Below are 24,843 nucleotides of genomic sequence, written 5' to 3' on the forward strand. Positions count from 1 at the left end.
TGTCTTCGAGCGGAGGAGTGTGCCATCAGGAATGTGGATAAATCCAGCACTATAAGCTTTATACGATTATCCAACAATTCCAAACAAAGTCTGATGGATGCTGTTTCAAAATAATTTTAAATCTTGGTAGATGTACCAATTTAACATTATTACATCACAAATTGGCCTGTGAACTGACTAAATGTCCCATTTCATTAAAGCTTTTGGAAGGGTTGGATGTGAATCCCCGAAGAGAGCCTTTATTCTCTCTGCAGCTCTGGATTTGTTCCTGCGCCAATGGAAATTTACTCTGGCTCCCCTTCCCAAACATCACAGCATTCCAAAAAACAAAAAACACAAAAAAAAACCCTGACCATGTCTCATACTGCCACTGTACTGTAGATTCGATAGTTATATTATCCATTTCATGTAAAAGAAAAGTTTACCATAAATATGAGACAAAAATGACCTTCCATATATCAGTCCATCTGAACCACTAATGGCTGACCTGTACATTTCTCAAGTTCCCTGTGTCCTTGTGAACGTGGATCTCGAAGAGATTTGGGAGCAACACGTGTGCTGAATGGCCAACAGATGCTCCAGCACTTTCATTTCCTGGTGCTGACTTCTGGGATCTTACGGCACAGCCATGCTAATGCCACCAGAGCTACTCTCCTGCCACGTCTCACTCACACGACTGCCATTCAAACGTGCAAACAGATAATGTGCTTCAATCAGCTAGGACTAGAAAAGGCAAACTAGGGACACACTAAAGTTTCATCAATCTTTATTTGAGGTGTTCTGTCAAGCAAAACAGGATCGTACTTGCTCTTTACCAAAACATCTTTGAATAATGTAACTATTACAATGCATTGCAGTCTGTTTACAACAAAGCAAACCATACTAACTTAATGTAAACAGTTATCAAACAGGCTGGGAAAAGCTGCTTATATAACAGATTGTGTGGTTTGTTTTGATGCTAATCTGAGAGACACAAGTCCTGTGCTCCTAAGAGAGCATGACATCTCTTTTCTTGGACAGAACAGAACAATTGTGCATCTAATTTAAAAAAAAAAAAAAACATGCTACAACAGCCTGATTGTGATCATATAAAGTCACATAACCAAAGTGCCTTGGGTTTATAATTTAGAGTTGTCTGGGGCATTTAGTAATGGCCACATAGCAGTCATTCTGAGTCTTGACTAGAAGTAGAAATTACAAAGTCAACAAACAGACTCATAAACTGGCCCCAAAGAGCATTTGGACACTTAAGCCCCCACTTATGTATAATGTCATCATATTTAATAATAATAAAAATTAAAAAAAATCCAAGTGGTTGTCACGTATTAGTATAGAAACATGCATACTCCAAAGGACAAACTTTAAACTACATAAACTCAGGAAAGCCACTAACAACAACCTTTCAAACACAGACAAACAGAAGGAGATAACACAGGGCGTAAATACACAAGGCAAACAAAGGGAAATAACGAGTTCATTAATTGACATCAGGTGGACATGATAACTAATCAAACAACTTAGGAAAACTAGGTCACAAGACAAGGAAGACAAAACTCAAAACGTAATGAAGCATAGACGTGTAACATGGTATTTGCAAACAAATGTTAATGCTTCTCTGATCAAACTATTCGCTACATCTACTTGGCCGTGGTCATTTTAAGTGGATGTGTGAGGCAGGACACAGGTCCCCCAGCAATTGTGAGGTTAATTAAGAAAATGTTTGAATGATATATCTATTATTTAAATTAAATTAATTAATTAAAAATGTAAAAAAAAAAAAAAAAAAAAAAAAGGTTAAAAAAGACACCACGGAATACACGTAAGAGGCATATAATTGACAAAATGTACACCCAAAAAATAAATAAAATCAAAATACAATAAAAACAAAAAAAAAAAAAAAAATATAATAATAATAATAATAATAAACAAAACATCCCATAATTGTGTGCTGTGATGTTGTATACCAGATATACTTTAGTGCTCTCCTCCACTCTAAATGCAGTCTTTCACAATGAATAAATTTCTTGCATGTTTGCTGCATGATTTTCAACGTGTATCAGCATGAACAGTGGTGTCTGGTGTTGCTGATAGTACGTAGAGGTTCTGGATGAGTGGAGAGGAGGTTCAAAGCAGTCTAGATTTTTTTTGTATCTCTCATTCCTTCATTGTTTGCAGGTCCTCCTCTGAATGTTTAATCTCATTCTCTTAAATCCAAAGGACAAGGTGATTTACCATTTTTTCCTCCTCTGCAATACATTCAATTCCTGATCTTAAAAGCCTCATTTAAACAACATGTACAACATGGCCAATATTTTACTTAAGTTAATAAAATGTGGCCATTACCCTTTCAACGTAAGGTGAGTGAGGGCAGATCAGTGGTGTTATATCTCACTTACAAGGGTGGCATGAGGACACAAAGTTTGAGAGAACTTCACTCAAAGTGGAGGAAAGAAAAGTAGATTTAAAATTCAATCTTATACTAAAACTCCCGAAAGCAACATGAAAAAGTGATCTTTAGGATACGTGGAGGAAATCCACAACTGAAATGGATATAATGTTTCTGTTTTCTTTTCATAAAGTACAACCTGGAGGACATATGGATATTTTAATGAGTATCCAGACACAAACATTCTACATCAGCATTACTTGGTGAATTGGGGATTAATATTAATGTTGAAACAGCATGTAATATTGCAGATCATGTAAAAGGAATAAACAATATATTAAATTAAACGATAAAAGCAGTTGAGTCTCTGAGTATACAGGACTAAAGCATTCATATTAAGGAATGTTGGATCTTGCAGGTATCACATATGAAACAACTCAAAGCTACAAGACATTATACACAATCTGTGGTCTTACAAAACGAATCCTGTGAAGAAAAAAAAACAAAAAAACACTTGGCTGAAGCCGTCACACAAGTTAACAAGGCATTCAATGGATGTCTATATACTTATACAGACATTTGTTTATATGATTGAAATTATGCTTTAATGCTGCATTTCACTGACAACAGGATATAAAACCCGGATGCTACCAAACAGAGTTCTCATCAGCCAAAACAGAACTACTTCTATCTTAAGAGAATAAAACCACGCCCTTTAAATAACTGTGGCATGCTTCAATCATTTAACATAGATTTTACAACAGCATCTGGTTGCATAGGAATGTATGAGCCAATGTGAAAATAGCATCATTCTGGATGTGCAGTCAAACAGATATTTCAGAGGAACAGTGCTTTAAAGTCTTTAAGATGAGATGAATGGATGTGGTAACCCAGGAACTGCAGGCAGACATGTGGTGTCTCACCTCAGCCCTGCAGCTAGTTTTTGCATGGCTGCGTCCCGCTCTTCTGCGTTCTGCTGCGAGCGTCGCAGTATGTTGCGCAGCTCCTGCAGGTGGTCAAGCGTGCCAACCAGCTCGCCGCGAACCGTCTTCATCTGACTCTCCAGCAGCTGTGTGCGGTGGAGAGAGTTACGACGGTCTCGCTTGCTGCGCTGGACCTTCTGCTCCAGATCAGACACTAAGACCAGAGCATATAGACAAATGAGTCTGAACATGCACTCATTCATTCATAACAATACACATTCATTTGTCAACATGAAAAGCATGATATACAGCCTTTGTAAGGAAGCAACAAAAAGTTGTTAGGCTATCTTTAAAAAGAGGTAACAACCTTTTTAACTAGCCTAATACACACTCTTAAAAATAAAGGTTTCAAAAGTTTCACAGTGAAGCCAGAAGTACCATTTTTTGTTTTAAATAAATAAATAAATAGGTAAAGAATGTTTTTTTTTTTCTCCATTTATGGAATGTATTAGAAATTAGACATCAGTACTTAGAACTGTTGAGTCTTAAGAGAACGTTTTGAAATCATTACCCACTTTTTTTTTTTTACTTTTCTAAACACAGAAAAAAAAAATAGTAATTAAATAAATAAATAAAGCATTTAAAACACTGAAATGTTATGTTTAAAATGAGAAGAAAAGAATTTAATTGGGTAAGAACAATAAGCTTAATTCAAGATATATTCTCTGAAAACAAATCTTATATATTTGTTGAAGTTCATTGCAAAAAATAAAAAAGTTTTTTATTATTAATTTCATAATTAGGTTATATTTTGAGTTTTTCTTTTCCACTACAGATTTTATCTGAAATAGAAAGATTATTAAATTTTGGTTACCAAATGTTTCTTGTTTTAAAATTGTCTTTTTTACTGTAAAACAAACACAAAATCTAAGTAAAGTGCAGATCACTATTGTGAATTGGTGATGCAAAGCTCAGATTCACAGAAAATAAGTCTAATACAGACCCATAGTGTCCCCACAGGCTTTGCTTTCTGAATCCGTCTCTGTCTTCTTCTCCAGCAGGCCTTTGGTTTCTTGTAGCATCTTTTCCATATGAGCCAGCTGAGAGGCGTTGGCTCCGCTGGCCCTGCGGATGAGCAGCCGTTCTCTCTCTCTCTCACTCAACTCTCTCTCTCTCTCACTCAACTCTTTCTTACACTTACTCATCTTCTCTGCCAGTGTACAAAAGCACACGGTCAAACACTTAACAATGCTAGCAGAAAGAAGACAACTAAAACGGAATTTTTCACTTCCAACCCTGATTTTCCTGCTACTTAGCACAAAATACTACAAGAAAGACAACTATATGATGTTCAACCACTACCTTGTCATTCTGTTTCCTGATAGTCTGCCATTGTTTTTTTTTTTTTTTTTTTTTTTTTTTCTAATGCTTGCCTATTTCCCCTGTCTTTTAGTTTATCTAAAGTATTCTGTATCAACCAAAGCAGTTCTGTAACTGTAAATAGTCTCTCTGCTAGAAAGGAGAAGATGGTCTTCTTTTATACTTGTTATCGAGAGCAAATTTAACCTGCAGGCAAACAAACAAAGAGTGAATAGAGAATTGTGGCAGTCATGAGACCAGCCTGATTCACAGCCTTCAGCAACGCGGCTTTTTACACTTCACTATGCACTAATGAACAATACAGCTAGGCATTCTGGGTAACTCCACATTAGTTTTGTCAGTACCAAAATGTTCCTGTTAAATGTGAATTTTTCATGTATAAGTTCCCCCTAAAAAAAAGATCATTATTTTATAAGTACTTTAAAATGTTTAAATCCACAGTGCAGGTGAACACACATAAGGACTAGCCTAAAGACTCTGCCTGAGGGCACCACGGCGCAGAGCACAGCAGCTCTTCATGTCAATAGAAATAAAAATAACTGGTCTTAACCATAGGCTATTATTAAAGAAGCCCTAGCTCTGTCAGGAGTGCTTCCTTCCCTTTTCAGTCTCTTATTTAGGACAGTTTATTTAGTTATAATGAGGCAGTCTTGTGATGAGTCACAAACACTTTGTTGGTAGCATCCATGGTCAGCAGGAGACAAAGGATGGGTGTCCTTCTCACATGCTAGCACAAGAGTTTCAATATCTGGGACAGCATGAGCACTTATACTAGGCTTAAGTTGACTGATGAATAATGCAGTTTATTAAGTATGATTCAGGGATCAGATTATGGAGCTCTGCTATATTTTTGGTTATGTCAACATGAAGGTTATATTAACTTACTGTGGTGTCTGACAGCATTGTTATAGTTTACTAATAATAAAATAAAATAAAATAAAAGTTAAATTAAAAACTTAAACCTAAAAAAATTAAATGAAAATTAGACATGTTGCCTTGACAGCTAATTGAAATAAGTTGAAGTTGCAACTAAACTGAAATAAACAAATGTATTAAAGCTATGCAGAAACATTAATAAATAAAAATGGCAAAATAACAAAATTGTCAAAACCTAAACCAAAATTAAAATTAAAATAAAAACTGAAAATATAAAAATAAAAGCTAATTTAAAAATATGAACCAATATTATAATAGTATATAATACTAAAATAAGATTGCAAGTAGATATTTGACATTTCTAGTTTTAAAATTTCAACACATTGTGAACAATGTTGGGTTTTGTGTGTGATCTCAGTTATTTAATTATTATTATTTTTATCCTAAATAAGTTATTTTTTATATAAATAAATAAATAATTACATATTTTTTATTGCAGAATACACATTTAAGTTGAGGTGGATATTATTATAAGTTGCACTGGGAAAATAAAGCTAGATAAAACAAAACTGTGTCCGTCCTCATTTCAGGCTGCAAAGCAACAAAATGTGATTATTTTAAAGGGGGGTGATATATATATATATACACCCACTGTATGTGACGGAAATACACTTGGACACAGATTTATCTTTAAAGCCACATATAACCACACAGAGTCCCTGGAAGATCCTAATATGACCAAATATCAGAATAATTTCCAATACATTAATATTGTTGTTAATAAGCTAACCCAAGAAAGAGGTTGAGAGATTTCGTTACACCCACCGAACCCCCACTTGACTCTTCAGCTGAACACTGGGAGTATTATACCATCACAAATGAGATCTACTGATTAAAAGAAAGAAAGAAAAAATGACTAATTTTGACTCAGGGCCTCAGGCATGTGCTTCCTTGCAAAGAAAAAAGCTGCCTTTATTTACTTTGATCATCTCGTTATATTAAGTTGTAGTTAAAAGTAGACTTACAAGGCAAAATATTGATATTGAGATGATGTATATCATTTTTAAATTGACACTGACAAATCTAAACTGTCATGTGTCCGATATGGCAAGGGTGCATATGGTGTCAATTTAAAACTCCAAGATACACACTTAATCACTGTCAACATCACAGTTGAAATGAGGTTCACAGGGAGAACTTAGAGGATTTATTGGCTAGTTTATTATTTTGGCATTTGGTAACTTTATGAAGGACTTTGTGTGGCTATTTCTTTCGCAGGAAATGAGGAATGAATAAGGATGTCCACTTTATACTTTTCCAGCTCTGAACTGCAGCTGCTTCAGGCTCGACCTTCACTACAGCTTCAGTGCATCTGCTTCAGACTGAATTCTTCCTGACAGCGAAACACAGTGGATTCCAGAAACTTCACTTGCAATTAAAAAGACAAATGAGTTTAGCCGAATGGCAGTGGGTGTCGCAGTCCTGAAGAGGATTACTTAGTTTTACATGAGAACGGATGAGCCGTAGATTAAGTAACTTGTACTAACAGACTCCTCAGTTACTCCTGGTTGTGTTTCTAAATAGGGTCTGTCCCCTTGTCATATTAGGTGACATTACATTACATTTAAAGTGTATGTTTTTCCAAGAGAAAATAATTAATAAAAGGTTTCAATTTTATACAATCAGTGGTATGGCCATCTAGCTTTTTACACTGAAATCCACTGTTACTGAACGATTCCACCAATAATCTCTGCTTTTTTCATCAAGAGCATTTCTAACATGGGGTAAAGGTACTGAAAAAACAAAACAAAACCTTGCATTACATAGGAAAGTCTCAATGGATCTCCTAGCATACTAACTTACATTTCGAGTCATTATACTACATTTTGGTTAAGCACATGGATTTTTTTTTCCATAAGTAGTGGATAGTCAGAGCATTTTCCCCAAATTGTTTGTGACAGTCTGCCATTATGGTCTTCTGGCTCTTCAACCGTAAGGAGTAAATAACTCCACTAGGTGGAGACAAAGATAGATAAGACCACCACAGGCAAATCGCAGACAGTCCAGTTTCTCCAGCAGTGTTTAGAAGCAAGGTTGTGCACATCCAGACAAAAGCACATTAACACAAATTTGGTAGGAGACATTCGAGCAAGTCTCACTCTCCTTGTCCCGCTGACCTGATTATGTTGTGAGTAATTAGCAGTAGAGCAGCAGATCCTGTTTGATGTTTTGTTTATTGTCGCCCGGCCCAGATTTGTAGCTGCCCTTACCAAAAAGTAGTATACTTCAAGTTTATTTTATTAAGTATACTTAAGTATAGTTCAAGTATATTTAGACTTTTTGTAAGTATAAGTCAAAGTATACTTAAATGTCATTTTAAGTATATTTCTGAGAACTACATAAAGCCCATTTCTGAGAAGTACATAAAAAGTAAACTAAAAGCATACTTTCCTATTTTTAGTTTAAAAGAAGTATACTAATAGCACACTTGAATAAACTTCTTTTTCGTAAGGGTGATGTGGTTTGGCACACTGGTACCTCCTTTCTGTAGCAAATAAAGTGAAAAATGATTGCACCCTTTCCCACACTTCTTTTCAAAGATTATGTAGAAAAGTATATAGATTCAAAAAGGTCTTTCTGGAGATGCAGGATTTTGAGGACGGATACTACTGGCCTCGTTCAAATCTGTATAGTGTGTGCTTATTATTCTTCGCAAGTCACTTTAACTTTGCAGTGCTACAGATGAATGATTTTCACTTCAGTGCTTCATGTCACACAGCTAATCTGAGCACTGGAGAACAGACTGATTTATAGCATGGGCAACCTTTCTTCTGTCTTTAAAGGGATACTCCACCCCAAAATGAAATTTTTTGTCATTAATCACTTACCCCCATGTCGTTCCAAACCCGTAAAAGCTTCGTTCATCTTCGGAACACAATTTAAGATATTTTGGATGAAAACCGGGAGGCCTGTGACTGTCTCATAGGCTGCCATGTAAATAACAGTGTCAAAGTCCATAAAAGGTATGGCTGTGCAATTAATCATCAATAAGCCAGTCCTGTGATTAGTAGTAAATCTCCATCACTTGCTTTCAGATTGAGCGTCATTCACTACACAGAGCCGTAGTAAACAGACAAGCTAGGCGAAAATCGCGTACGAATTCGAATGTGATTCATCTGCGATTATGAACACGATATTGCCTAATTGTCAGTGAATTATGGCTCCGAGTAGTGAATGCCACTCAATTTGAAAGCAGGTGATGGAGATTTACTTCTAATCACGGGACCGGCTTTACTGACGAGATGCACATAACAATCACATGCAATTAATTGCACAGCCCTAATAAAAGGTATGAAAGTCGTCGTCAGAATACTCCATCTGCCATCAGACATGCAATCTGGGTTATATGAAGCAACAGGAACACTTTTTGTAAGTGAAGAAAAGAAAAATAACGACTTTATTCCACAATTCCTTTGTCAACGGTCTCCTCTGTGTCTCTCCATATCACCGTATGCTGCATATGCTCTTCTGTATCATCTGCTCCACAAGGATGCGCTGTTTCTACATGTATTTAGCTTTGATTTGAAAGAAAACAGCGCATCCTTGTGGCGCATCCTGGTGATATGGAGAGACACAGAGGAGACCATTGAAAAAAGAATTGTTAAATAAAGTTATTTTTGTTTTCTTCGCTTACAAAAAGTGTTCCTGTTGCTTCATATAACCCAGATTGCGTGTCTGATGGCAGATGGAGTATTCTGACGATGACTTTCATACCTTTTCTAGACCTTGACACTGTTATTTACTTGGCAGTCTATGGGACAGGCATAGGCCTCCCGGTTTTCATCCAAAATATCTTAAATTGTGTTCAGAAGACGAACCATGCTTTTACGGGTTTGGATCTACATGGGGGTAAGTGATTAATGACAGAATTTTAATTTTGGGGTGGAGTATCCCTTTAAAGTCTACAGTGTCCTATCTATCTATCTATCTATCTATCTATAATAAAAATCTGGGTTACAGTGAGGCTTGTTTTGCTTCCAGAATATTCTGCATATTTGAACTGTAAGATTTTAAGATCCACATTTTCCAACTGACAACAACTGATGTACTTACTGTATTCACAACTATTACAAAAGGTGAAAACATTTATTGATGCTCGAGAAGGAACCTTGTGGGGGGTGTAAAAGATCAGGGTAAACTGTACTTATTTTGTTGTAGGTAAAATATGATATTTAAACAAAATTAGAAAAAAAAAATACACATCCTGTTCAAAAAGTTGCAGTAAACCAGAAATTCCAACACTTTTTCTTGCTATTCCAAAATAATATAAGTGCTTTTTATAATTTTTTTTTTTTAAAATTCACATTTTAATCCTCTCAAACTTGGCCTTATTTACTGTACTTCCATTCTAAGTGCATAACTTTTAATTAGTCTAAAAAAAAAAAAAAAACACGAGTCAAAGTCATGTTTTAAACCCAAGTATGTATTAACCATAAAACCATTTTTGGACAATGTCTTATGTGTGTCTTATATACTGTGTATACATCTGACACTCTATGAACCCATAACACAGCATGGCACTGTCCTTATATAACTAACCAAACTCGTTTATTTGTGGTTATCACCTTTCAAGGAGAAAGTCATCACAAGACAGCAAAATTCAAACAACACAGCTTTTTTTGTCTTGAATACAACGATGAATGTAAACCAGAATCACATACTCTCTACACTCTGTTCAAAATGTTTTAGAAGCGTCAGAGACAAAAAGAGCAACAGGAAAATGCATATTTGGTATTCTACAAAAATTCAAGCAACACCCATCAAGTAAACAATACAACTTAGAAAATTGCCCACATGCAAAACAACTGCAGAGGTCATTATTCCAGTACCCCTTACAAAATGATGTGATTCTGGTTAACTTAAGCGGGGACTGATCTGTCTTTCTCCCCAAAATAAATGAGCACTCAAAGAAAGGAAGAAAGGATGTAGTAATCCAAAGAGTCCTATCAAAACATTGGCTGTATTCCAGTCCACAGAGCCATCAGTGATGTGTCTCCAGCTCCACGATGGTCCACTCGCCCTGTGGAGATGCAGCGTCCTCAGGAGAGAAGCTGGTCACAGTGATGCTGGTGGTGGAGTCCTCCAGTGGAGAAATAAGCTCAGCCCAGCGCTTAAATGTGTCCTTTTCATGATACAAGTATTCCTGTTCATTCAAGCAGTCTCGAGACAAGGACAACGTCTGCTTGATCAAGAACTGTGCAAGGTTTAAATCCTCTGGGACTGAGTTTATGATGCCCAGATCGGATTCTTGGTCAGACAGTAGCTGTCGAAGCAGACTCCAGTCTTTCTCTGCAAACTTACTGTCTTCATTGTCCACTTCCTCTTTATTGTCCTCTGTCTCCACACCTTTTCCCTCCTGATGTGCCTCCTGCTGATGGGGATCACTGTCAGCATCCATGCTTTGTTCGAGGGCTTCTCCCAGGTCCATCTCATAAATGGGGGACAGGGCTTTAGATGGCCGCCGGTCATGTGTGCAGGTTTGATCCAATGTGTCACAACCATCAAAGTCCCCTAAAAATAATTGACAATACTGCACAATGACCAAGTGTTTTATCCTTACGTGGGCTTTAATAATAAAAAAAAAAAAAAAAAGTAATTTTCTTGAAGACATGCGTTGTTTCTAGCTCCACGTGATGTAAAAAATCACCCCTATTGCAACTGTGTCCTTCATGATGCAGTTAAGACAAGCTTGAAATATGAATCCTTTTAAAGATTTAACATGAAAAAAACATACTCTGTCTTATGCAGTTAGCACTTTTCAATGTCATTAATCAAGATTTGATTCAATGACACATGCATTGCAATTAAGCAGATATGCAAATCCAAAGTTTTCCATGGAGCAACTCTTGACCTTCCATGTTATCCATGGAGCAACTTCTGAATTTAGGAAAAGGATGGACAGCTGCCATAAAGGTGATGCACAGAGGAAAGCCTACATTGAATGCGTCTCTTTTGTTCACAAGTGCTATAACAGTAAAAGGCATGTTTTGCAAGCCACTGTATCTCCAGCATAACTTAAGTTTTGTTCACATACAAAATATATAAATTGTCTAGTTTTTTAATTTATGCTTATTAAGTCTTAACTTAAAGATACACTGAATATATAAGGGCCATTCTGGAAAAAAAGAGTCCTTATTGCTTTACTTGGCAAAGGCAAGATATGCTTTTTGTAAAGATAACCCAACCAAAAACAAAAAAAACAATAACAGTGATTGTGTGAAATATTGTGAAAAAAGAGAGACATGAGGAGAACCTTGAGATTGTTTTTCTAGAAACACAACATACAGAAAAAAAAAATACTAGTTCTACAGAAATCTACAACATAAATATCTAGAGTTGAGAAAATAGTTATCTGCTGCAGAGCTACAAATGGTGTGATATATTGTGAATGAGAAATAAAATAAATATATAAAACAAAAACACAAAAATGGATACAAACATAGATGGAATTTCATAAATGAACAAAATCAATAACAAAACCCAGCATTAGCATGCAAGATTTCCTGGTTTGGTGACTTAACAGATGGAGCCTTGAAAAATAAGACAAAAAAACACTCAACATTGATATTGAGTATAAAAAATATATATATATAAGTCTAACACAATCAAAACAACATGGTCTCTGCAGAGTTTGTAGTCCTTTATGTGTATTATATTAAAAGGAAGCTTAGCTCACTGTATAATTGTGCATAATATATATATGTATATCTTATGGAAAAGTCAACATATTAGCCTACGAGGAAGAAGCCTATGAGGAAGAAGCTTACTATTCAGTATGGATAATTACAAAACAAACAAAAACTACTGAGGACTTAAGTGCACTGGTACAACTGTGACTGCCCAGCCATGCCACATAACAGACTTAACCACACACAGATATTTATTTTACTGTAAAGCATGTAAACTTGTTAGTTGAGTTATTTAGGGCATAGTGCCTCAGAGAAGACAGTTAAGTTTTGTGTATAGCTTATTGAAATATTAGATTGCAAAGTAAAGACATTTAAATAAGAGACCGAAAGGAAGGTGGAAAAGGAGGCAGTAGTGTGTTACTATCTAAATCAATGAGCTATCAAGATTGACCCCATTGAAGATGATTGGAAGTCAAAGGAATTGTCTGAATATTTAAGCTGAATGGGTCAGGATGGAAGACTGTGAGTGGGTGTTTCTGTGGCTGCAGTCGGGGGATTTGGGCTCTAACGTTATACATTACCTGCTGGAGAGTTCGCAGGTGAGCTCGCAGTCAGCTGCGGCTCAGGTAAGTCTAGCCGTAAGTCGGCTTTTCTGCTGTCTATATGTTTGGACTGGAGATTGCCATACTGTTCCGCCAACCGGAGGTCCAGGTAACTAGGGCGCTCCTGAACAGGAACATCACTGGTATCTTTGTCTTGCACAGAGGCATCTGATTGATTACATGTACTATCCTCCTGTGGAGATCCCCGGACTCCTGTGGGTTTGGGCTCCTGTTCGTTTTCCTGTTGGTTGGAGATATGGTTGCCCCTTACTGTGTTTGTGGACTGCTGGGAGCAGTAGTCTGTTTGAGAATTGTGAGGTTCACTGTCAAAGACATCGCCATGTGTAAAGGAATCACTCGACTGGTGTGTCTGAGTCTGGGCACCTCCTTCTTCACATCCAAGTTCCTCACACTCATCCACCGAGAGTAAAACAGAGCGACGGAAGTTGGAAGCTGAATGGTACTCTGGTTGCTCATTCTCTTGTTCTGCAGGATCTTCAAATGCTAGGTTGACAATACCTTGAAATGGTGGCGGGGGCTCGGCAATTGGGGGAGCCATTCTCCTCGGTAACACCTCAACTTCCGATCTTTCATCTTCAGTCTCCTCCTCTTCTTCCTCTTCCTCTTCTTCTTCAGAGGAGAAAAGCTGGTGGTCCTGGACACCCTTCAAGTTTTTTATTGTAGTATCCATTTCACAAGGTTCCTCCTCCATTGGCACCTCGTCCTTTCTAATCCAGGATCGTGGTCTTTGACGCCCTACCTCTTCTTCACTTGTAGTCTCTGCCTCTCGTCCTCTGAGGCGTACTTCCACATGTAGTCCAGCTCCGCTCTCATACATCTTGAGCTCCTCAGGTGTACTGGTGTCACTGCTGCTGCGACCCAGGAAGTCAGGGCAACGCATTGTCCCACACTTTGAAACCCCACGCTCATGGGAACAACAGTCGTCATCCTGCGAGCCGCCAGCATCATAATCCTCTGACTGTGGCTTTATGTCATCAGAAGAAGTAGTGGAACTGCCAGTCTCTGACTCCGGGCTAATTTGGGGATGAAGCCCATTCCATGAGTCCTCTAGGGGTGTCTCAATGCTCCCTAAACTGCGAGGTGTAACGGGAGGGTAGTCTGAGTCCTTTGAGGAGTTCATGGAATTGAGGCCTCGGTCTGGTCCCGTGACATGGGGTGGAATGGCATTACCTGTGGCCAATTTATTTCCGCTCACCTCACTCTGTCCAGGAGTATATGTATGTAAGTCCAGAGTTACTGATTGAGTCTTCATCTCTTTGCTACTTAATTTACTCACTAGATCACTGATTTTCTCCATATCTTGAACCTTAGTGGAAGTGGCTGATATTACCTTGGGGACTGCTTCTGGCTGGTCTAGTACAGCTGGGCTGACTAGTGAATGCTGTTCAAGGGAAGGAACAACTTTGGAACTCTCGAGAGAAGATGTAAACAGTTCCTTGCTTCTTGTCTTACCTTCAGCAGAAGCTGGTTTCAATTGCTGAGTGACCTTTTTTAAGTCTGAATGTTTAGGGCTGGATACCAAATCTTTCACAGCAATGCCTGGCTTTTTAGAGCCAGCAGGAGTTGGGTTTTTGACTGCCCCTGAGGATTTTGGAGATGATTTTGTTGGAAGTGTATCTGGAGCCTTCTGTTTAGGTCCTGTTTTGTTTGGGGCAGCAGGTGACTGCCTGGAGGAAGACGTGGAAGCTTTGATACTGGGCTTTGACTCAGGGATGGCTTTTGTGGTCTTCTTTGTAGCTGCAGGTTTAGATATATTTTTCTCTACCTCTTTTCTTGGGGAGGCAGGCTTTCTAGAAGTACCAGGTCTGGATGGACCAGGTCTGGATGAAGCTGTTTAAAAGCGGAAACAGACAAGACGTGAACTTGTTACTGTTAATAAATGACTATTAGTTTCTATTATCTACAATCTCCGCTTAGTACGATCTATTATTATTAGATCTGAAGTCTGAGTATTACTTACCATGGTTCTCTGAAAGGCCTGACACAGTGCTTTTGCTCTTTGGATCTGAGTGGGATGTAGGAATTCCAGGTATTGCACGGCTGGTTATGATAGGTTTAGTCTTGCTTGACTTGTTAATGGGGCTGTAGCAACACAATTAAGAACCAAAGATTATCAGATGGAAGAAAGTGGAGATTGTGGTACAAGTGTGAGGATCACAATCTGATTGTTCACAGAACAACTCACCTGCTAGTCTTGTCAGTGTCTGTTTTTTGAGCAGGTTTTGTCAGAGGAGATTTTGTTGTTGCCTTGGCTTGAAGTTTCGACCTGAGACCTACAATTTTAAAAGATTACTGAGTTTTTACAACAACACAACATTTTTATAAATGACATTACATGTTGACAACACAGAATATAGTTATTTAAAAACTATTTCAAGCTAATCAAGCATAATTTTGTTTAATGTATAGCCCATGAATCTAATTAAACAGAGCATTATCCATCACAATCCTGATCTCAACACATGACAAAAATAAAAATAAGAATTGTGATATTTGTTGTACCTTATTGTAAACTGGTTTATGTCCTGCAGAACCTCTGTGCTATCTAAACCTACATTCCTTAAGAACTGTGAGCAAGGTAACAGGCATGTATAAATTTAGTAGTGCTAAGCAGCTTAATGACGAGCTAACTCTGGCATACCCTGCTAAAACCTACTCTGCTGAGCAAAGACTCTCTAAGTGATGCCAGCTAATGAGCAGGTAAAGAAGAGAGATATCTACATTTTTACCTGGATTTCAAGATTCAGAATTTTTCACCGTCAACTGCAGTACATTCCTTCTCTTCCTATCCTTCCTTTCCTGTTCTAATTTTCTAACTTTTATTAAAACTCAGAAGCACAGATCTTACTATTCATTAACTTTTACTTACAGGGACAGAAGAGTAAACCTGAGGGGGTTATCTCTAATATAAGGAGCTAATCTGAGAAACTGAGGATAGCTTCTTGACTTACACAGACTTAAAGGCTGTTTCAGGTCTGATTTCCTGCTCAAACGGTTTTACTGGCTCTGGCTTTTCACAGTAAAACAAGGACTAACTTGAGATGTAGTAGAGTTTTATTAAGTGACGTGTAGTGTGAAGGTACCATGATGAATCAAGGTAAATTTACCTGTCGGTGTACTGTGGCCATTCTTTCGTGGACTGCCAGCACTGTTGTCTGGTGAGGTGCTGCCAGAGTTAGATGGGGTATTCTGAGCATTGCTGGCCGTTTCCTGAGGCAAATCCTTCCCTGACATTGTGTCCTTCTGCACTTTTGCTCCTTTAGTCTGGCCTGCCAAGAGATCAGACCCAGCAGAAGAAGACTTTGGCCTTGCTCCTGGGTTTGGTTTCCTGTCCAGCACCATCTTCCTTGTGGGTGAACCACGGGCACCTGAAGTGGTGGAATAGTCCCGTGGAGCACCACCACCAGTCCCATTCAACACTGGTTTAACAGTAGACGTAGTCTTGGTTTTAGCTGGCGTTTGAGTTGGCTTAACCTTATCATTTTTACTTCTGAGTGAGGCGTTGTTACTAGCTTTTGTCTTCCCAGGAGCTGTGTGAGCTGTTGGCCCCAAAGCATCAGACTTCATGGTGCCTGATGCTGCAGCTACAGATCTTGCAGGGGAAGCACGTGGACCCTGTGATACCTTAATAGGAGGATGAGTAGGGCTATCACATGGAGATGAAGTGCCCGAGAGGCATTTTGTAGGTTTCTGCTGCAGAAGGGAGAGAGACCGAGAGAGAACGAAAGACTGTGATGGCTTTGCTCATTGTTAATCAGATCAGCAACCCATTTGATACAGTAATCTCAGACATACAAGACTATAAAGCACAAAACCAGAATCTTTGGATTAAAAGGCTAAAAAGCACATTCTTCCATTTTTTACTTTTTATGGGCTAACAGGCCATCCTTATTGTTGACAACAGCAGCTTCAAGATTCATAGTGACAACTGTAATACAGCTTATATGATTCTTTCATCCTTAAAGAATGGGACTCTTATAAAGAATAAAAATAATTAAACAAATATTTACCTTCTCTTTAAAAAAATATTTTTTCACAGGGAATCCAACTATGTTTTCAGGATCAGTAATTCTGCAGCTTATTTCCTGAATCAACCTTAACTTTGTTGTGATGAGACAGCTCTCAGCTAACAGCCCTAAAATTTCAGTTTAATCAGCTTGTCTTTCAGTAAATGAAAACTCACAGCAGAGCCTATGCCAGTTACTTTATTTCAAGTGGTGAACTAATATTGGGTATTTAAATGGCTGATGCTGATATAGATATCTAGAAAGGAGAATGGCTGAAATAATGCAGATAGATACATTTACAATTTAATGAAAGCAAATAGGACTGTTGAATTTACTTTAAAAGAACATGTTTTACAGAATATTTACTCAATATAATAATAATAATAATAATAATAATAATAATAATAATAATAAAAGAGATTATATAAAAAAAGAATATAAAAAAGATTACTTCTGTTTATTGGTTGATGCAGACAACCTCAAAATGACTAAATATTGGCTGATTAATCAACCTGGGCCAAACTATCTGTACACAGCCTATCGTTTTTTTCAGTTTAGCAACAGAATAAAAGATTACCTGAGAGCTGGTGAGCACAGGTTTTTTTCCAAGCCGTCTACAGTCTCCTTTATCAAGTGCAGCTGAGAGGGTTGGTGGAGGGAGGAAGAAAGTAAAGGCTAATTTTAGATTACAGACAGCTTCAGTTTAATTAGAACATCCACTCCTGCATAATCAACATTTGTCAAACATTTTCCCAATCAGACATGTAAATACTTGCAGACTTGCAATCAGTCACAACCCCAATCAGTAATAGTGGCAGTGCAGTTCTGCAGAGAACCACTGATTTCCTACTCCTTCAGCTCAGATCTAGCCATTGATCATCTCACAGAGCATTCTTTAAATCATCAGAAAAACAAAAACAAAAAACTAAATATCTAGGCTTCCTTCCCAGCAATACAATTAAGCTCTGATTTCACTGCTGTCATCCCCCAAAACCAAATCATAGATCAAACAGCTTCAATGAAAGAATGCGTTTGCTGTTACATGGCGTAAGCTTTGCATACGAGGCACTGCATTTGCATGCCTTTACATATGTGAGGGAAAGCAGAATGCAAGCACAACCATGACACCCAAAGCAATGAATAATTTATGCACTAACATATATATTTCCACCTGCAGAATACAACACCACAAAACCCATTGTATCTAATCATGGACCCCATTATTCCCCAACCCCCTCTGGAAATGCTTAATGTTTTGATGCAACTGTATTCTAGCTCTCAATGTTCAAAGCATTTGTTCTGATGGCTGTGCTGATGGACTGACAGGAGCTGGAGGGTATCCAGTGGGGTTTCTCTCACTCGCACTGGCTACCCACTATCCATGCAAAGGAGGGCTCTTCATCACTGCACTGGACCACTAAAAAAAAAAAAATACACTCCCCTCTTCCTCCACACATGAACATGACAGCTGCATGGTTTTGAACACTGAGCTTCCATTGAAAGCTGTTCATTTCTTATGTTTTTCTCTCTCGTTTTCCTTTTTTTATTTTATTCTTTACCATCTTCCCACATTATTTACATGTAATTTCCACTCCCCTTTCTTTTTCTATTGCTAAATTCTTACCTTTTCTCCTTCCTCTGCTTACCTGCAAGTATTTTTTCTCGATATCTGGGTTGTAGTGCGTCCCATCCTTGTGTGTGCCGCACTGCAAAGAAGGACTGAAGCAGGAAGGTCCAGAGCTTTGTGCGCAGCGAGCACAGCTCACGCCTGAATGGCTACCGGAGGGACAGAATGAGTGAGAGAGGGTGAGCAAGTCAGTCCGAGAAAAAGAGAGAGAGAAGGAGGGAGGGTGGATACAACAGCAGGAGAACAGGAGCGAATCAGCAGCTGCTTCAAAGGCTGGTTGTCTTGGCAACCGATCGCTGTTGCCTCCCTCTACGCATAACAGGATCCTCTCCAGCTAAATGGATAATGTCACTAGCAGACGTCTGTGTTCCCGCCTTCTTCACCGAATGTTCATTAAAAAATAACCTCTGCATTCTGCCTCAGACTTTCCATCCAGAGTTCATTTCTCCCCCGTCCCTCCCTGCTTTCCTCTATAATGGACAGAGAGCCAGATTAGACATGGCCACACCCACGACTCTTGGTCTTTCTCAGACTAATCCATTCTGCCATTTCCCCTGGGATGTGAATTAACTCACAAAGAGACAGGAAGTGACAGAGATGGACAGAGAGAAATAAAGAAAAACAGAAAATGACAGAGTAAGACCATAAGCCATGAGAGGGGGAGTTTTTAACCATGACCTTTTCTATTTGTAGTGTCACTTTACTGTAATCCAGCCTGGCCACGTACATTAAAGGTGAGTTTAAATCCCAGGATCAAATAAAGCGCCTTGTACACGTGCCATTAAAGGGGTCATATGATGCGATTTCAAGTTTTCCTTTCTCTTTGGAGTGTTACAAGCTGTTTGTGCATAGATAAGATCCCTAAAGTTGCAAAGTCTCAAACCCAAAGAGATATTCTATTTAAAAGTTGAGACTCGTCCACGCCCTCCTAAAATGCCCCCAGATATACGTCACTGTGTGGGAAGATTTGCATAACAGCGCCCAAATGTTCACGCAAAGAAAGGAGGAGTAACTTTGATTCTTGCTGTAGTATTGTTGCCGCTGCCATGTTGTGGAGAAGCTGTGTTTCGCTGTGAAAGCGAAAATACTTTGTTTGGTCTTCCAAAAGAGGACACAACTAGAAATCAGTGGTTAAATTGTAGTTACAACACTGTTCCAGAACAGTTCAACCCAAATATTTGTGTGTGTGTGCAGTTAACAGATTAAAATCAACATGAAATCATAATGTACTTTTTAAATTCAAGTATTTATTAGTGCATGTTATTCAAAAAAAAAAAAAAAAGTTTTCAATTCTTTATGAAAATGTAATGACTGAAAGTCTGAAATGGCTGTTCTTTTGAGTTAAAATATTCAAACTTTTGCAGCCTGACCACATATGACCGTCTGATTAGATGATGGTGATGTATTCAAATCAAAACAAGTGAAGGTGAAAACAACCGATATTTCTGCACTAAAACATTCTTTTAAACACTATTTCTGTAGAATGAATAATTATGTAAAACAAATTATTTCTGTAAAATACATAATTATATTCCAAATAATTATTTTATAATTATTTACGAAATCCTACTATGCTTTTCGTTCAAACGTATTAGCTTCTCCGCTGTTTTGTGTGGATATAGGACGCCGTCTTGTTTGGATCAATAAAAAAAAATTATTCATTTACTAAATGATCTGAGTTTTAATTAAATGCTGGCTTGTAGTGTTCTGTTTCTTAGTTTACCTTCACTTCCTCCTGACTGGCTTGATCTTCTGTGATAATGTCTACCTCAGTCGGGTCACCACTCAGTCGGTTCACAGCAGTAAAGAGGTCACAGCAGTTCTCCACAGTAACGCCCTCCCGCACAGCTATGCACACCTTCCTTAGTAGAGTAGGGTCACGTGTGAACTCCTCTCTCTGAAATGGGACATGTCTGACTGTCATAGCTGACAAGACATCTTATATCTTATGCCTAAGCATCACCAACTGGTCGTACCCTTCGGAGGTCATGGAAGGCAGCGGTGTGTGTGACCTGGGGCAGGTGTGTGACAATCATCTGCAGACACTCTTCTTGCAGTTCACTAGCCAGACTCAGCACTTGCTTGGCCCATTTCACCTCCGGCAGGCTGCCAATCAGCTGCTCGCTGCCACACAGCACAGATACTACACTCTGCACCGTCTGAAACACATCACAATATTACACACATACTCGGCACCATCTGGAAAAACATCATCATAAACACTGTCTTATTCATAGAATCCATCTTCCCTGCTTCTTCTGACACATGCTGGTTGAACTCTGACTGACTGCAAATTTCCTAGTGTAATCCAATTTGCTTCAGCAGTGATTTACATCAAGGCTGGAACTGGAGACTGGAGGGGGAAAACCCAGTGTTATACAACTACACTTGGCTGGCTGCAGCTGCCGAAGTTCTGGGTCTGTGTTTCTGTGTGTGTGCGTGAGAGAAATTTAGGGGACTGCCAGACTATGTTAAGTGAATGAGCTGTTTGTGGGTTTAACGCGCACACAGACACAAAACCACTCAATCAAGTCCTCTAATTGCTCTTTAGTCGATAGCCACCCTCAAAACAAAGGCCACAGCTCATCTCAACAATGTCTTATTGTACTATAGGATGCAGACAGAATCAGAAGGACAGTAAGGAATGAAGGGAAATATAGGTTGTTGTCTATGCTGTTTCCCACTAAAAAAATTGCATGTAAATATACTGAATAATTCAGTATCATTAGATCTGTATAAAAACTCAGTCAAAGGAAAGTATCCACCATAATAGAAAACAATTTTGTCTTTGAGTATTACACACCATGTTTTTGGTGACAGTATTAAGGCAATCTCTCTGTAGTTCTGAAGGGAGGAGGGCAAAATTCCTTTCTGACCAGCACTTCACAAAGTGCTCAGCTACCCATCTGTGGATCGAAACACACATCACTGAGCGTAAGCTTTTATTTTTTATTGCTTCCATTTTCAAGTAGAAATAAGTCAAATTTAAAACTTACTTGCTGCACAATTCTAACCTACAAAAGTAACTTTTGACCACCGTAGCTTAAAAAAAAAATCCTTCAAATTCCTTCATAATTTACCTAATTTTGTGTCATTCCAAAACTGTATTTTTGTATGTGTGTGTTAGTGTGTGTGTGTAGGTAACACAAAAGGAGACGTCTTGAAGAATGTCCAGTCTACTCCATACAACCAGTATGGCACAGTAATAATTTATTCTGTCAGACTTCAAAAAGCACAAAACTGTACCATAAAAGTGTTAAGGTTATTAGTAAAACTTCAGATTTTGCATGTTCCTCACACAAAAGCTGTCATGCATGCATCCTTAGAAAACTTGGAATATAGTGCACTAGTCATATGGAGTCCTTTTGTAGCACTTTTACTGTTTTATTGTCTTTTTTTTTTTTGGATCTTGTCAGCATAAATCTGTCAATATAAAAAAAAGATAAAATCTGTTAAATATTCATGCCAAACATCTGTGTTCAAACAAGAGAAGAAAAAACATTTCCAACAGCATGTGAAAATGATGACAGAACTGCTTAGGGTGGGCAAAACAACCAAAATCTTAAATCATGACTGTGATAAACAATACCTAACAATTATTAGGTTTGTCATGTGTCACAATCCTCAAGATTACTGTAAAACAAATAACTAAACATAAATTATTATACGTATATATCCAACTTTACACATATACATACAGTATACTTATAAAGCATTACATACTGATAGCAAATCTCAACTGGCTGATAATTTATGCCAGTGAGAAAAATACTGCTGTAACCTTCTACATGTGAACTATATGAAGCATTTAGGTATTAAAAACATTAACATGAGTTTCTGTAAAGCTGCTTTGAAACTATGTGTATTGTGAAAAGCTCTATACAAATAAAATGTTATTTCTGGGAGAGTTATCCCAATGATCTAGGTAAGTGACACTAGGGCAGCAGGTACAGCTGGCACTGGACTTGTACTGAACTGAAAGCAGCAGTGCTGCGCTGATCTTATACCATCAGATCATTGATGCTGTACTGAGAGCTTCTCAACCTGATGCGTGACTCTTCACCCTCCTACCAGCAGCGAAGGCAGCACCAAAACATCACAGAAACAACACACACGCACACACACAGTCTCTCTCTTTCTATCTCTGAGGCACTGGAAAAATCCCGACCTACATTCAACCGCTTCTCTGAGCTGGTTTTCCGCAGTGCGCTGAGTTTAAAGCAAAGGGAAGTATTTGACAAAGTTGACTTATTAAGAAATGGAGATGGTAGTAAATTATTAATGGTCAAATATTTTTTTTTTTGTCAGTCAAAGAATCTTGTGACACATACTTATTAATATTTCTACCTATTTGTGTTACCCCTACAAAATTAGAGTAAAATCAAAGAGGAACGATTTTATTGGGAAATTTTTTGCATGGGCACCACAATCTAAAGATGGAAGAATTTTTTTTCAAATGAGTCTTTTTGTACTGCCTATAGGTCCCTTTTTTACATACTTTTCTAAAGAAACACACAAACACAAGAAAAAATAAATTTAAAAAATGAATAAATAAATACAAATAAACACTGATGTGCAAAACTTCAATGCTTTAAAAAGATTAATTAAACCCAGACTTGGCAAAGATGTAAGATCAAGTCCATAAGGTGCTGGAGAAAGATTTAGTAAAAATTTAATTTTTGCTGGTTTGCATATGTTTTGAGGCATTGAGAAACAGAATGTTGTGAGAGCGAGTAAACAGAACAACAGTTGCATCTCAATAAATTAGAATGTCGTGGAAAAGTTCATTTATTTAAGTAATTCAACTCAAATTGTGAAACTTGTGTATTAAATTCAATGCACACAGACTGAAGTAGTTTAAGTCTTTGGTTCTTTTAATTGTGGTGATTTTGGCTCACATTTAACAATAACCCACCAATCTCAACAAATTAGAATATGGTGACATGCCAATCAGCTAATCATCTCAAAACACCTGCAAAGGATTCCTGAGCCTTCAAAATGGTCTCTCAGTTTGGTTCACTAGGCTACACAATCATGGGGAAGACTGCTGATCTGACAGTTGTCCAGAAGACAATCATTGACACCCTTCACAAGGAGGTTAAGCCACAAACATTCACTGCCAGCAAACTCACCAGACCTGAACCCCATAGATTCTCTATTGTCTATTGTCAAGAAGAAAATGAGAAACAAGAAACCAAAAAATGCAGATGAGCTGAAGGCCACTCTCAAAGAAACCTGGGCTTCCATACCACCTCAGCAGTGTCACAAACTGATCACCTCCATGCCACGCCGAATTGAGGCAGTAATTAAAGCAAAAGGAGCCCCTACCAAGTACTAAGTACATGTACAGTAAATGAACATACTTTCCTGAAGGCCAACAATTCACTAAATATATATATATATATATATATATATATATATATATATATATATATATATATATATATATATATATATATATATTTTAATTGGTCGTATGAAGTATTCTAATTTGTTGAGATTGAATTGGTGGGTTTTTGTTTAATGTGAGCCAAAATCATCAGAATTAAAAGAACCAAAGACTTAAACTACTTCAGTCTGTGTGCACTGAATTTATTTAAAACACAAGTTTCACAATTAGAGTTGAATTACTTAAATAAATTAACTTTTCCATGAAATTCTAATTTATTGAGATGCACCTGTACAAAAATTCTGTATATTTTGATTGATTTTAAATTGATTATTTATTAAATGTTATAAGGTATTTTATACAAAGGCAAAGGTCCAAATGTTAAAGATGTAATGACAAAAGTTGACGTAGCAAACTGAGGCAAAAGCCAGTCTCTATCTTTTTTTTTGGTCTTAAAAATTGTGCCAAACATTAATATTCAATGTGAAAATGGGTTTGTTTTAAATGTTTAATAAATATCTGCAAAACTGACTGCATCCACATTTGGACAAAAGCATAACTTTAGAAATAGAAAGCATTTTGAAACGTGTATTATTTATTGATTTATTTAGTCATTTATTATTTAGTAATTCATTTGCACTGTACAGTATACACATGACTCTTAATGGAGCAGTACAATCAGAAAAGATGGGAGAGTTCTTTTAAAACCCATTCTTTAAAGCAGTAGCATCCACAGAAGTGTAAAAAACGGTCTCACCTCACACAGGAGCAGTAGAGATCGTGCAGGCCTATAGAGTGTGTAATGGCGAGGCACTCCAGTATAGATCTCTGAACCCCATCAACAGGCTACAGAAAATAATAAGAAGGACTGACTCTTGATATTCACACCTCATCTTAGAAACTTTAGTGGATCACTAGTCCAAAACCTGCCATAAGCTAATAT

At 37.7% G+C, this 24,843-nt stretch overlaps 2 protein-coding genes across 2 annotated transcripts in view; both read right to left on the reverse strand.

Annotated features, from left to right (window-relative positions):
* Positions 1-2,591: 2,591 nt before the first annotated feature.
* On the reverse strand, positions 2,592-4,855 carry si:ch73-389b16.1. The gene is made up of 2 exons (XM_042758194.1): positions 4,313-4,855; positions 2,592-3,523 (listed from the first exon to the last, which is right to left on the reverse strand). The coding sequence occupies exons 1-2, from the start codon at positions 4,512-4,514 to the stop codon at positions 3,306-3,308; spliced, it is 420 nt and encodes a 139-aa protein (XP_042614128.1). The 5' UTR covers positions 4,515-4,855; the 3' UTR covers positions 2,592-3,305.
* Positions 4,856-10,224: 5,369 nt separating this feature from the next.
* Positions 10,225-24,843, reverse strand: part of LOC109072460 (AP2-interacting clathrin-endocytosis protein-like) — a 37,889-nt gene continuing 23,270 nt past the window's right edge. The window contains exons 9-19 of the mRNA XM_042759187.1: positions 24,658-24,746; positions 21,315-21,417; positions 20,488-20,670; positions 20,235-20,408; positions 18,531-18,660; positions 17,462-17,523; positions 15,985-16,570; positions 15,063-15,150; positions 14,838-14,959; positions 12,836-14,707; positions 10,225-11,136 (exon numbers count right to left, since the gene is read on the reverse strand). Of these exons, the coding sequence (XP_042615121.1) occupies positions 10,607-11,136; positions 12,836-14,707; positions 14,838-14,959; positions 15,063-15,150; positions 15,985-16,570; positions 17,462-17,523; positions 18,531-18,660; positions 20,235-20,408; positions 20,488-20,670; positions 21,315-21,417; positions 24,658-24,746 (3,939 nt within the window). The 3' untranslated portion in view covers positions 10,225-10,606. The remainder of the gene's footprint in view (positions 11,137-12,835; positions 14,708-14,837; positions 14,960-15,062; positions 15,151-15,984; positions 16,571-17,461; positions 17,524-18,530; positions 18,661-20,234; positions 20,409-20,487; positions 20,671-21,314; positions 21,418-24,657; positions 24,747-24,843) is intronic.

The sequence above is a fragment of the Cyprinus carpio genome, chromosome A6 (assembly GCF_018340385.1).
Source record: "Cyprinus carpio isolate SPL01 chromosome A6, ASM1834038v1, whole genome shotgun sequence".
Classification (NCBI taxonomy): domain Eukaryota; kingdom Metazoa; phylum Chordata; class Actinopteri; order Cypriniformes; family Cyprinidae; genus Cyprinus; species Cyprinus carpio.